Source organism: Geotrypetes seraphini, chromosome 2, assembly GCF_902459505.1.
Source record: "Geotrypetes seraphini chromosome 2, aGeoSer1.1, whole genome shotgun sequence".
In the NCBI taxonomy this organism is placed as follows: domain Eukaryota; kingdom Metazoa; phylum Chordata; class Amphibia; order Gymnophiona; family Dermophiidae; genus Geotrypetes; species Geotrypetes seraphini.
The window spans coordinates 2,011,205-2,025,672 of record NC_047085.1 but is presented as its reverse complement, the minus strand read 5'-3'; the positions used below and the strand labels follow the sequence as shown (position 1 = coordinate 2,025,672).

At 42.4% G+C, this 14,468-nt stretch overlaps 1 protein-coding gene across 5 annotated transcripts in view; it reads left to right on the top strand.

Annotated features, from left to right (window-relative positions):
- The window catches only part of ADCK5 (aarF domain containing kinase 5), a 217,052-nt gene that overhangs the window by 148,235 nt on the left and 54,349 nt on the right, over positions 1 to 14,468 (top strand). For all 5 annotated transcript variants that reach the window (XM_033934864.1, XM_033934862.1, XM_033934863.1 and 2 more), the window contains one exon: positions 5,163 to 5,244. In XM_033934864.1, the coding sequence (XP_033790755.1) occupies positions 5,163 to 5,244 (82 nt within the window). The remainder of the gene's footprint in view (positions 1 to 5,162; positions 5,245 to 14,468) is intronic.

Below are 14,468 nucleotides of genomic sequence, written 5' to 3'. Positions count from 1 at the left end.
ACTTGCTCTGGAGCGGACTCAGCATCCGCATGCTGGAAGGTCCCACGATGACTCGTCTGTTGACTCTGCTCCAGAAGAAGTAAGTTACGTTGGAGGGGGTGGACCCGGCAGACGCAGGGAGTTGTGGCAAAGTCCCGCAATGACTGCGTCTGATGGGTCCACCCTCTCCGACGTAACTTACTTCTTCCGGAGCAGAGCTGGCAGATGAGTCAGCGCGGGACCTTCCTGCACCTCAGCACGGCTGCCGACTCTGCTGCAGCGAAAGTAAGTCAGAGGTAACGTGACCATTTATTTTTTTCATCAAAAGGTGACATCTGTTAATTGACTGTGTATCCTTTCTTTTATTTCTTTCTTTCTGCACTCTGGCCCAACAATTGTCCCTTTCTATTCCCTCCCTCCTTCCTTCCCATGTCCTTAGTGCCCCCAGTGCCTCCGTCCTGTGCCCATAGTGCCCCCAGTGCCCCATCCTGTGTCCATGGTGCCCCCAGTGCCCTCATCCTGTGTCCTTAGTGCCCCCAGTGCCTCCGTCCTGTGTCCATAGTGTCCCTAGTGCCTCCTTATGTCCCCCCCACTGCCTTCCAGATTTTGGCCAGCCTGCCTGTCTACCTATCTCCCTCCCTCGCTAAAGCCAGCCAGCTTGCCTGCCTACATCCTACCCTCCCTGCCACCGGAAAAAAAAAATGCGCCTCTCCTCTTCCTTTCCCCCAGCCCGCGCGCTACGATCCTACCTCCCCCCGCCGACAAGAAGTCTTTCTGACGTCAATTCTGACGTCGGAGAGGACGTTCCGGGCCAACCAATCACTGCCTGGCTGGCCCGGAACGTCCTCTCCGATATCAGAATTGACGTTGGAAAGACTTCTTGTCAGCGGGGTAGGTAGGATCGATCGTAGCGGCGCGGCCAGGGGAAAGGAAGGGCAGGAAGATCCGGACCTGGCCGGCTGTGCACCACCCCAAGCCGTGCACCCGGGGCGGACCTCCCCCCCTTGGTACGCCACTAGCTCCGACTACTTCGTCCTGTAGTAAAGCCGGGCTACACCAATCAGGAGCTGCGTGTCAAAGCCTCTCCAGCTGCCCTCTCCTGCCTCCCCTGCCTTTTGACAGGCGAAAAACTGCAGTTGCAGTTTTTTAAAATTCGCGGGGGTTCCTGGAAAAGCGGAGACTTAGAGGAGACATGATAGAAACCTTCAAGATCATGAAGGGCATAGAAAAAGTAGACAGGGACAGATTTTTCAAATTATGGGGAACCACAAGTACAAGGGGGCACTTGGAGAAATTGAAAGGGGAAAGGTTTAGAACAAACGCCAGGAAGTTCTTTTTCACCCAGAGGGTGGTGGATACATGGAACGCGCTACCGGAGGATGTGATAAGCAGGAGCATGCTACAGGGATTCAAAGAAGGTTTGGATAGGTACCTGGAGGACAAAGGGATTGAGGGGTACAGATAGGAGTAGAGGTAGGTTATAGGGATAGGATTAGAGGATTAGAGGTAAATTACAAAATTAGTTAGGGACCACTGTTTCAGGCAATAGGCCTGATGGGCCGCTACGGGAGCGGACCGCTGGACAAGATGGACCTCTGGTCTGCCTCAGCGGAGGCAACTTCTTATGTTCTTATACGGTCGCCTAGGTCCACCTAAGGCTACTTCCAGGCCAAACCATGCCCACGCCTGGCCTTAGTCGAGCTTAGTCAGGCTTCTGTGCCTCCCTAGCCTCCAATGTAGACAGCCTGCCTCGAGAGGTTTTTTTTAAAAACATGGGTTCCAATTGGCTGATTAGACAGTGGTAGGACACCTACCGTCATCTACAATCAGGACGCTGTTTATGAAACCTGGGCCTTATTCTGTAAATAGTAAGGTTCTATTCATATGTTCTATACGTGATCGAAGTTAGGTATTTTGTAAGGATATAGTCCCTGCGTAGGAATTTCTAGTATTCTGGCATGTTCTCTATGCCCAACGAAAGGTACAATCCATGGGGAACTGGTACAATATTTGGATTGGTAGCAGGGACTTGGCTACTGTGGTAACTCAGTGGTCACCCAACCTGTTAAGGATGGCTTTAAATGTGAGTATCGGCATTTTTTGCTAGAAATAAAGCACTGGCTATAATCTTATTAAGAGAGGCCAAGGCAAAGAAATTTGACAATTAATGGAAGCTGTTTGATCTCTGTTGTTGGAAAAGGAAAAAGATCTAGCAAAGTGAGATATAAATGAAAAATTGTATAGGATGAGGAATAAATAAAACTAAAGATTCTCTTTAGAATATGACAGAATATGGCTTCACACTTATAGCCCACTTAATCATGTAACATAGCTCAAGGCAGATTAAAATAATACCTTCAATTGAAGAATATCATTACAACCTAGAAACCTGATGTCAGCTAAAGGCCAAATGGCCCATCCAGTGATCTCTTCCTCTCTCCCCCACGCTTTCTTGAATTCAGACACGGTCTCTGCCTCCACCATTTCTTCTGGGAGACTGTTCCATGTTCTGTCAAAAAGTATTTCCCTAGGTTCAGGAGTAATTTAGCATGGTTCCTTAAAGAAATATTTTCTTCATTCATAAAACCTGGAGTTTTCTGCATAGTAGACAGTAATGCGGGTCTGCATTACTGCCCCTCTGCTAATAATAATAATAATATATTATTAACTTTACTCTTGTATATCACCACACCACATAGTTCTAGACGGTTCACAGAAAAGAGAACTGAACAATCAGTGAAAATACAAGCAATGAAAATCGAAATATCAAATAACAAATTTATCAAACAGATAGGTCTTCACCAGTTTTCTAAAGGAGTAATAGGTCAATTCATGTGAAATAATTTCACTTAGCGGAGTTACTGCAGCACATTTGCAACCTATCCTTGAAAACAGGGGTAATATCGAAAGACTGGAGGATAGCGAATGTTACACCTATCTTCAAGAAGGGATCCAGAGGCGACCCGGGGAATTATAGACCGGTCAGCTTAACCTCAGTTCCGGGGAAGATGGCCGAATCATTAATCAAGGACAGTATCAATGAGCATATAGAAAAAAATAACCTGATGAGAACAAGCAAGCATGGTTTCTGTACTGGAAGATCTTGCCAAATGAACCTGCTGCACTTCTTCGAAGGGATAAGTGAACATTTGGACAAAGGTGACCCCATAAACATAGTATACCTGGACTTCCAGAAAGCCTTCGACAAGGTACCTCACGAGCGCCTACTAAGGAAACTGTGGAATTACGGAGTGGAAAGGAACATACACAGATGGATCAGAAACTGGCTGGCGAACAGGAAACAGAGGGTATGATTAAAGGGACACTATTCTGACTGGAAAGGGGTCACGAGTGGGGTCCCACAAGGGTCAGTGCTGGGACCACTGCTATTCAATATATTTATTAATGACCTGGAAATAGGGACAAAATGCGAAGTTATAAAATTCGCGGATGACACAAAACTTTTCGGTAAGGTTAGATCTGTAGAGGAATGTAAAGAACTTCAAAGGGACCTGAACAAACTGAGTGAGTGGGCAAATAAATGGCAGATGAGCTTCAATGTAGAGAAATGTAAAGTTATGTACGTAGGGAAAGGGAACCCGATGTACAACTATGCGATGAGAGAGATGGTACTGGGGGAAGGCAACCTAGAAAAGGACTTGGGGGTTTTGGTGGATAGAACAATGAAACCGTCGGCACAATGCGCAGCGGCCTCAAAAAAGGCAAACAGAATGTTGGGCATTATCAAAAAAGGTATCACTACCAGAACCAAGGAAGTTATCCTACCGCTGTATAGGGCGATGGTGCGACCGCATCTGGAGTACTGCGTTCAGTACTGGTCGCCGTATCTTAAGAAGGATATGGCGATACTTGAGAGGGTCCAGAGAAGAGCAACAAAAATGATAAAGGGCATGGAAAACCTCTCATATGCTGAGAGGCTCGAGAAGCTGGGACTCTTTTCCCTGGAAAAGCGGAGACTTAGAGGGGATATGATAGAAACTTATAAGATCATGAAGGGTGTAGTGAAAGTGGATAGGGACAGATTCTTCAGACTGGCTGAGGCATCAAAAACTAGAGGGCACTCAAAAAAATTGATGGAAGATAGGTTCAGAAAAAATACTAGGAAGTTCTTCTTCACACAGAGGGTGGTGGACACCTGGGATGCGCTTCCAGAGGAGGTGGTAGAGCAGAGTATGACTTTGGGGTTCAAAAATGGATTGGACGAGTTCCTGAAGAAAAAGGGGATCCAGGGGTACAATTAGAGGGTTACTATACAGTACAAAAGGCTGTAGAGTAAAAGAGTAGTAGAGTAATGGATCACTATAGATCATTGACCTGGGGGTCCGCCGCGGGAGCGGACGGCTGGGCATGATGGACCTATGGTCTGACTCGGCAGAGGCAATGCTTATGTGCTTATGTCCAAAAATCTCTTATAATGACAAGATTTTAATGACGGATTGGCAAATAAATGTGAACTTTGAGTAAATTTGGTGAGAGTAAAAGGAAATTGGAGCCAAGCCCAATAGCGATTTGAAGCAAATACAAGAGAACTTAAACAAAGCTCTTGCCTCAGTGTAATTGTCGATAGTAAGGACTAATATGCTCATGTTTTTTCAGGCCGAAAATCAATCAGACAGCTGAGTTTGAATCTTTTGAAAATTCTCTTGTAAGATCTCCAAAAAGCTGCCTTTGTGGTAAGAATCCTGTGTTTGCTTCATAACGCGGGAGTGGGTGGGATCTGGGTGTGGCAGGCCGAGAGAGCTAGTGCCTGGTTCAGTTCCACATGCCAGTACCGTCACCTCAAAAGGAGATGATCAATGCAGCTAGTCACATGACTGCGATCAAACCAAGGCACTCCTTCCCCAACATAAGAAAGTGTACCCAATCCCCAGCTGACACAACTGAGAGCTCCCATTCCCTTCCCATTGCAGATCCCTCACCCACTCCTCTGAGTACATCCTCCCAGATCATATCTTTAGATATCTTTGAGAGTTGAGGGGTTCCTGGGCATCAGTGGTCCCCGTTTTCACATGGCTCTCTCTCTTAATTTCTCTTTCACGGATTTTGTAAAGCTTATCCCCTTGTTTTTGGGTACTATTTCTCATTTATGTGTCTATTTTTGCTTCTTTGTTCTCTGAAGACCACCGAGGAATTTGTGTAATCTTTCTGTTTTGTTTATACAGACAGCTGAGAAATTGATTCAAGCGTTTGCAGAGCAAATATTTTACACAGGATTTATCCACGCTGACCCCCATCCTGGCAATGGTAAGATGGGGCCAACATAATTCTGTGCTCGAAAGCAGCATTTTGAAATTTGATGTTCATAATCCTTGCACAAAGGGGTATGTATGAGTGTGAGCTCGCTAGTGAAGAATCATTTCATTTTTCTGCTTTGACATAATCCTCTGTGAGCACTCTTTTTTTCTCCAACTGAGTCCCATCTGGGCTTCCTTTCCATATAGCAGTCTTCTTTTCAGTCTCTCGTAGCCTGCCTAATTACATTGAATTGCTCACTTCTCTTTTCTTCATTACAACCTGCTCTCTGTTTTTTGAATGACACTCTGTTGGTTTTCACAACTTCTTCCATCTCATTTTGGATATCGGCTGTAGGTGAAGGGGACTGGTGGATGTGTTTGAGAGCACAGTGATGTTTTGAGGTGTGGCTTGTATATTCATGTCAAGTGCTTGGTGTGTCTGTGAGTACATGGAAGTGTGGGTATATCTGAAATGTGGTAGGGTGAGGGGGTGGTTCAAGTTTCTGTGAGAGAAGGCAAATAGTCTCGAGCTCGAATCTTATGATCACTGAATGACCACCAGATGGCCCTGCCTGGTCTTCGCCTGGCCCCCTTACAGAACACTAGACATAGTGCATTTAACTTGGCTGCCCCAGAGGATTGGAGTGCTGTGCCTCTCTCCATTTGTGGAAACTTTTAAGACCTTGTTGAAAGCTTGGTTATTTGAGCAGGCCTACATTCTGAGGTAATGGGAGTATGGTCTCGGGCTTCCAAGACTCTTAATGGATGTAGGACCTTTAGCTGTCTTCATGAATGTTTTTCCTATCTTTTATTGTAGTTCCATTCTAATCAATTTTAAATTTTCAGTTAAGATGGTATAATAAATTATGAATTAATAAATAAATATGCACAAAATAGTCTGCGCAGGATTATAAATATGTCACCAATGGGGTGTTTGCTCTATGAGATAGCATGGGGTGGCAAGTGCCACCCATGTGCTACTCCTGCCAGAATCAGTGCACTTCTGAGCAAGTTCAGCATTGCATGCCTACCTTTTCCCCATCCTTCTGGTCCAGTGTCTCTCCCTCAGCTGCAAGTTTACAAACTTATGGTAGTTGCCAGCAACAATTAGATCCGGCTTTCCTCTGGCCAGCTCTGAGGTCCTTCCTTCTGTCTCAATTTCCTTTTGCTGCATGGGCGGGACTCGGCAGAGGAAAAGCCTCAGGGTGGGTAGATAAAAGTCTGTTCTAATCGCTGAAAACCAAGAAGCCGATCCATCCAAAATGAAGAAGTCTGATCTATTAATATCAAGCACCCAACATGTCCATGTTTCGCCCACAAACTGCATTAGGGGTATTAACTATGAACAGAAACAAATCACAACAAAACCAAAATCTCAAATAAAATAAAATCGTAAATATATATGTGTGATTGGTTACTTGTTTGGTTGTGAACTTTACTTTTATTTTTTGGCGTTCCTTTTTTTGTATCTATATATAAATTGTAAGATGCATTGGTGGGATATCAAATGAATAATAAACCTCAACAGAAATAGTAAATGAATTAAAATGTAAAAACATGTGTGATTATACTTATAAACACAGGACTTCCATATGAAATTGTATAAAATTTGTAGTCACAGATAATAGCACACTCAAGAGAAACTATTACTTTTGTAGTGACAAGGCTGATAACGTATGCTAAAAGTAAGGTAGTTGCACTTTCACTTCACTCGCTCCTAGTGCGTTTGTCAGCACACAATCAGTGTTTGAGGGGTGTTCAATAATTTATCTACCTGAGTCTGTGCATGTTGTGATAGGTCTCAAGGTTACTCATGCACAGTTGCAGCTTAGTAGAAGTCTTAACATTCCAAAAAACAGAACGTCGGGAGAATCCTCATGTGAATTTTGTAAGAAACTGCTAGATTTGGAGCACTGTTCAGTGATAAAATTTCTCATAAAAGAAGGGAAAAAGCCAAAGGAGATCCTTGACGTATGATTACTGTTTATGGTGAGTCTGCTCCATCATCCTACAAAGTAAAATTTTGGAGCAAGCAGTTTAAGTGGGGTAGAAAGTCCATTAAAGATGACCCTCACACTGGACGGCCTATGGAAGCAACTTCCACACAAATGTGCAAGAAAGTCAAGGATTTAATTTTGTCAGATGGATGAATAAAGGTTTCCTGAAAAGCTGACGAAATGGGCATCTTGGCAGGTACAGTTTGGAAAATAATTCATGAAAAGTTGGGCATGTCAAAGGTTAGTGCAAGATGGGTTCCAAGAAAGCTGAAGCCATTTCAGAAGGCAATGGCAGTACTTGAGAGAGTCCAAAGGAGAGCAACGAAACTGGTAAGAGGGCTGGAACACTGCTCATACGCCGAGAGGTTGGATAGGCTGGGGCTCTTCTCTCTGGAAAAAAGGAGGCTCAGGGGAGATATGATAGAGACCTTCAAGATCATGAGGGGCATAGAGAGGGTGGATAGGGACAGATTCTTCAGACTGAAGGGGACAACAGGTACGAGGGGGCATTCGGAGAAACTGAAGGGAGATAGGTTCAAAATAAATGCAAGGAAGTTTTTTTTCACCCAAAGGGTCGTGGATACTTGGAATGCGCTACCGGAGGAAGTGATCAGGCAGAGTACGGTACAAGGATTCAAACAGAGACTGGACGGATTCCTGAGGGATAAAGGGATCGTGGGATACTGAAAAAGCTAACCAGAAAATAAGTATAGAAACCCAACCAGGTCGTGCTTGTGCAAGACCGGAGGGTTAGGACTTCGATGGGAAGATAGGACTCAATAGGAAACCAAGGTGGCAAGGGGGCCCCTTCTGGTGATTCAGACAGGTCGTGACCTGTTGGGCCGCCGCGGGAGCGGACTGCTGGGCAGGATGGACCTATGGTCTGACCCGGCGGAGGCACTGCTTATGTTCTTATGAGACTCCAGTGCTGTCAGGAGAACTTGGAGATATCCATGAAGACCAAGTGAATTCTTGTTTCCATTGTTTGGTGACTGGAGATGAGACTTGGGTCTATCACAGAGATCCTGAGTCCAACATGGAGTCAAGGCAGTGAACACAACAAAAAAATCCAACAGGAAAAAATCCCACAAAAAACACAAAAGTCAGAAAAAAAGAGGGATTGGACAAAGGTCTTTCCTAATAAAGACGAGCCAAAGGAAATATATAACAGCATAAATTTATTTTATGGATCCACAAAGATGTCAACCCGACACGGCACCATGTTTTGGCATATGATAGGCCTGCCTCAGGGGTCAGAAATATACTAGGTAAAACTGTAGTTGATACAGCCACCAGTATATGTAGAATAGTGCCTTGTGGATCAGCAATAATCCCAAATTGCAGGTTAGAACATGGAAAAACAAAAGCGTCGACGACTAATAAATTTATGCTGTTATATATTTCCTTTGGCTCGTCTTTATTAGGAAAGACCTTTGTCTGATCTCACTTTTTCTGACTGACAATGCAGTGGAAACACAAGTTATCCCCCACCCCAAAAAGTTCAAGACAGAAAAATTACATTACATTTCATTAGTGATTTTTGTTCCGCCTTAACTTTGCAATTCTAGATGGATTACAAAAGAGGTAATCTGGGCATTTCCAGATGAATTACATGATTGAGAACAGATTACAAGAACTAGGTGCAGGTCTGAGACTTGTTTTGAATTTCACAGGGTTAGTGATAATTAAGTTATAGTATTTGTTTGTCTTGACAAATTTCCTGAATAGCAGGGTTTTTATTTCTCTTTGAAGGTTTTGGAGTTGTGATCAGTAGGTTGGTGATTTGGTGGTCTAGTTTTGCTGCCTGAGTTGTTAGTAGATCATCGTATATTTTCTTACGCTGTGTGTCATGGCAACTGTCTTCTGGGATGATGAAGAACTTTTGCTTCTGGAGACAACCATAACAAGGGAGAATTACGCCAACACAATGATCGCTTTGCAGGAGTCAGTTAAGGAGAAAAGATGAGGAAAACTCACAGCAGGCGTGCTGCTTCTTCAAAACAATGCGCTGGTACACGTGTCATGACAATCACAGGCTGCCATACTACTATAAATTATTTCTATAGCTCTACCAGACGCACGCAGCGCTGCACAGTCACAAAGAAGAAGAAAACAGTCCCTGCTCGAAAGAGCTTACATTCTAAACAGCCAAGATAAACAAACAGGATGTCATGGGTACAATTAAGGAGAATGGTTAATCAGCTGGCTGTGTTGGAGGACAGAGGAGTAGGGTTAAAGATTGAAGGCTGTATCAAAAAGGTGGGTTTTCAGTCTGTTTTTAAACAAGGAAGGGGCCTGACTGTCAAACTCGGGTACTTTATTCCAGGCATAGGAGGCAGCTAGATGAAAGGAACAAAGTCTTGAATTGGCAGTGGAGGGGAAGGGTAAAGCTAAGAGCAGCTTAAGAAACATTACCCCCTTCTGGTAACACTGATCGTGAAACCATTGGACAAACAGGTTATGCTTGGGGCAGAGCTAGGAACATAATGAAGAGATTGACAAATTTTACCAAATAGCATTACCATGTGGAGCACCAACTTTCGAAATATGTACCGAACCTGTTGTGCATCAAACATCTAGACAGTCGTTCTTATAAATAAGATACATAACAAATAAATACTATTAAGCTCACAGATGTCAGAAAGGCCACGTGGGTCCGGCCAAAATAATTTTACTACCGCTCAGCTGGTAAAATTATCATAAATACCTGACCTGCAATACAAGACTACCAGGTTAATGATAGCACATAGCAGCATTGCTAAGCGAGTAGTTTTTCCACCTAATTAAATTCCTGCTTTCTATTTTACCATGCCTTATACCCTTTCTTCCATGATTATCTGAGAATGTGGGTTTCAGCAGCTGAACTGTCCACCCTACAGTCCTGACCTAAGAACATAAGAAGTTGCCTCCACTGGGTCAGACCAGAAGTCCATCACGCCCAGCAGTCCGCACCCGCGGCGGCCCATCAGGTCTATGACCTGTCAAGTGGTCCCTGATTCTTCCTATAACCTATCTCTACTTCTATCCGTACCCCTCAATCCCCTTATCCTTCAGGAATTTATCCAAACCTTCTTTGAATCCCTTTAGCGTGTTCTGCCCTATCACAGCTTCCGGGAGTGCATTCCATGTGTCCACCACTCTCTGGGTGAAGAAGAACTTCCTGGCATTGGTTATAAACCTGTCCCCTTTCAGTTTCTCCGACCAGTTCCTGTTCCGAGTTTTGAAGAAATCTCTCTGTGGACAGCGGTTCTCAAGTGATGAAGACATCAAGCTGTGACATACTGGTTTGAAGGTCAAACAGAAGAATTATTTTCAAAGGGGTTAAAGTAATTGCAGGAAAAGTGGATGAAGTGTATGGAGCTATCGAGGGACTTTATTGAAAAATAAAACAAAATTTTTTGGAGAACTCTTTTCTTTCCTATTGAGATAGATAAATTATTGAACATCCTTCATATATGGTGAGGATAATGGTTTTGATCAACGTTTCAGACTCCTGAGGCAGACCTTGCAGCTGAAATACAAATTGTATTGAGTCGATGTTTATGTATCAATAAATCCATCTAAGCTAAACCTTAGGTTTATATACCGCATCTTCTCTATAACAGTAGAGCTCGGCACGGTTTACAAGAAATTAGAAAGGAGAACAGATACGATATGGATTTGGAATAGTATGGAGAGGAGCAGAATTTACAACTTTGAAAATAGCCAAGTTTTCAGATGTTTTCAAAATGGTTGGAAAGAGCCCAGATCGCGCAGTTGAATAGGAAAATTATTCCACAGCTCAGTAATTTTGAAAAGTAGAGACTACCCTAATTTGCCAATGTAGGTAACGCCTTTCAACGTAGGAAAGGACAATTTAAATTTTTGAGTAGATCTGATAATGTCAGATCTTACAGAATTCCAAGACAGGGGAATTAAAGGAGGAAGGATGCCATGCAAGATCTTAAATGTTAAGCAGGCACATTTGAAATAAACCCTGGAAATTATTGGAAGCCAATGAAGTTTTTGCAGGAGCGGAGAGATGTGATCAAATTTACTTTTTACAAAGATCAGCCTAGCAGCAGTATTCTGGATCAGTTGAAGTCTTTGAAAGCTTTTCTTGGTCAAGCTTAATTAGATCGAATTACAATAATCCAGCCTCGAAAGGATGATTGATTGAACAAGAACAACAAAGTGTTGATGATGGAAACAGGATCTCACTTTCCTCAACATATGGAGACTAAAAAACATTTTTTTACCAGAGAATTAAGATGGTCATTGAATGAGAGTGTTGAATCTATAATGACATCCAGAATTTTACTTGAGAATTCAATCTGCAGTGAGGATCCTAAAGGCAACAGAATGGACGAAGGTAGCTGCTCTAATTTTGGGCCAAGCCAAAGTAACTTTGTTTTGGACTCGTTCAGTTTCATTTGTACAGTAAGGGCCCAAGACTGAAGTTTAGTTATACATTCTGTTGTATTCCCAATGAGGTTAGTGAGGTTCAAGTCTGTCTCAAGGAGAACAAAGCTGTTGTCTGCATACGTAAATAGTGTTTTGCAGGGGGATAAACAGAAAAGTTTCAAAGTACTCATGTAAATGTTGAAAAGAATAGGTGATAAAGGTGATCCCTGCAGGACTCCGCATAAAGGCTTCCAAGATGACATGATACCATTCATATTAACAATATATGAGCAAGATCGTAAGAATTTTGAAAACCAGTCTAAAACTGTGGAATCAATACCTATCTCAGAAAGTTGGTAAATCAAAATATCATGATGAACGACGTTGAAGGCAGCCGATAAATCAAATCGTAGCAAAATTGCAAACTTATTGCGTACTTGCAATTGCTGAACCTTAGAGATTACTAAGATCAGTAGAGATTCGGTACTGAGATTAGGTCTGAATCCAAGTTGACAAGATAAAAGAATGGAAAATCTCTCTAAATATGATGAAAGCTGAGAGGATATAATAGACTCTAACATTTTGGTCAGTAGGGGAATATTCCCTATAGGTCGATAGCTAGACGGTGAGGATGGATCTAAGTCAGCTTTCTTCAATAGTGGGGACAGAACAATGTGACCCATCTCTGCAGAAAAAAGACCTGATGATAAGGCAGAATTAATAAGTTTGGTAAGAGATGAAATGGCCTGAGTAGGAATTTTCTCATATAGATATGAAGGGAATGGATCCAGAGCACATTTGCAGGACCTTAATTTATGACACAGGTTTGTGACCTGGGCCTAATATACAAACTCAAAGGATGTCCAGATTCTATCTGCTGAAATTGCGATTGGATTAGTATCACCCAACACCAGAGAATTATAAAAAACTAATGATAGAAAAGAGTCTCTTATAATAGCAACTGTTTCATTAAAACATTTTGCTAAGTCATCCATTACTGGGGAGGAAGGGTGTATTGACAAGTCACTGTTGGTAGTTAACGAGCGCCAGATGTTAAACAAGGTGCTACTTTGATTGTTGGATTTGATAATTTTATCACCGTATAAATTTTTCCTAGCTTTTTTTAATGTTGACCTGATACTATCCCTCCATGACTGTCTGTCAATAGGAGATCTTGATTTTTTTCTATTTATGCTTCAGTGCCAGGCATTTCTGTTTCAGTTCTCTGTGATAAGGAAGGTACAAGGGAGACTTACAAGAGTAAGAAACAGTCTTAGTCAATAGAGGAGCCAGTGAGCAATAGGTGGACTCAGAAAGGTTTACCCAATTGTGCCAGTTGACTTCTGAGGCATTGGGTCTGAGGGAGAAAGCAAACTGTTTGAGAAGGTAATAAGTTTTGGAGTACAAGATTGAGCACCAAGATGGGACATCTGTTTGAATGCCATAGTTTGTACGACTTGTTCGTCTCCTCTGCAGTTGTTTTGGTTTATCTTCAGGTCTTGTGGTCTCCACATCTAATAGAGTCACCACACAAACAAAATCCCATCTCTGTAAACAGTGTCTGGAAGTAGCAAAGAATGTATATTGTTCCTGAGGTGATAATTACAGTCTGAATATTTTTTTGGGGGGAGGGGCAAGTTGTAAGGGGGAAAGCTTCATTGTTGGGGAATATCGAGTTTGTGATACAGAATTGGAGCTTCAGGGTTTATATTGAGATCTGATCAGTTCTGTAGAGATTCCAAACTCCATGCCCACCTAGCCTCATTCAACAAATTCTGCCAGACTATTTGAGATTCAGATGATTTTTAAAATTCGGACTTAATTAATTTTGATTTTTTTTGTGTTGTACAATAAGAACATAAAAATTGACATACTGGGACAGACCAAAAGTCCATTAAGCACAGCATCCTGTTTCTAACAGTGGCCAACCCAGGTCCCAAGTACCTTCCTAGATCTCAAGTAGTAAAACAGATTTTATGCTGCTTATCCTAGGAATAAACAGTGGATTTCTCCAAGCCATCTCAATAATAGACATCAAAGTGTTTCGAAAAGAAATCAAAACATTTCAAAAAACACGTCCTTACTTACTTATCTCCTCCCTAATCGCACACGCTCTCTCCCCCCTGAATAACACATCAGTCAACTCCTCGAACCACACCTACCAAAAATATTAGATTCCCAAATAAGCATCTACCATCGGTATCCAATAAACCTATTCCTTCAAAGTAAGGTAACTGTCTTCGGTTACCCGAATATATTGTTATTCTCCACTGTATCCTGTAATTACTGAATCTTGCTATGTAATTCTATCGGAAAAATTCCAGATATCCTCTAATTTGTAATTCTCTACCATAACATGTAATATACTTGTATCGTTGTTATGTAATTCTCTCGGTAATGTCCAGATCTCTTCTAATTGTAATCCGCTTAGAACCGCAAGGCACAGGTGGAATAGAAATCACTAATGTAATGTAATGTAATGTAATAGCCTATGGACTTCTCTTTTAGGAAATTATCCAAGCTTTTTTTAAATTCCGCTAAACTAACTGATTTCACCACACTCCCTGGCAATGAATTCCAGAGATTAATTACACATTGTGTAAAGAAATATTTTCTCTGGTTTATTTTAAATCTACTGCTTAGTAGCTTCATCACATGCCCCCTAGTCCTAGTATTTTTGGAACGAGTTTAGTTGATTTAGGGCTGTATTCTATATATGGCACCCAAAAAATCAGTGTCAACTAGAGCTGCGCTTGCGCAATTCTCTAAAACAGGGTTGTCCAACCTGCGGCCCCCATGAAGTGTTTTGTGCGGCCCTGGTCGAGGGTGATGCAGTGTTATCCTCTGCTGCCCC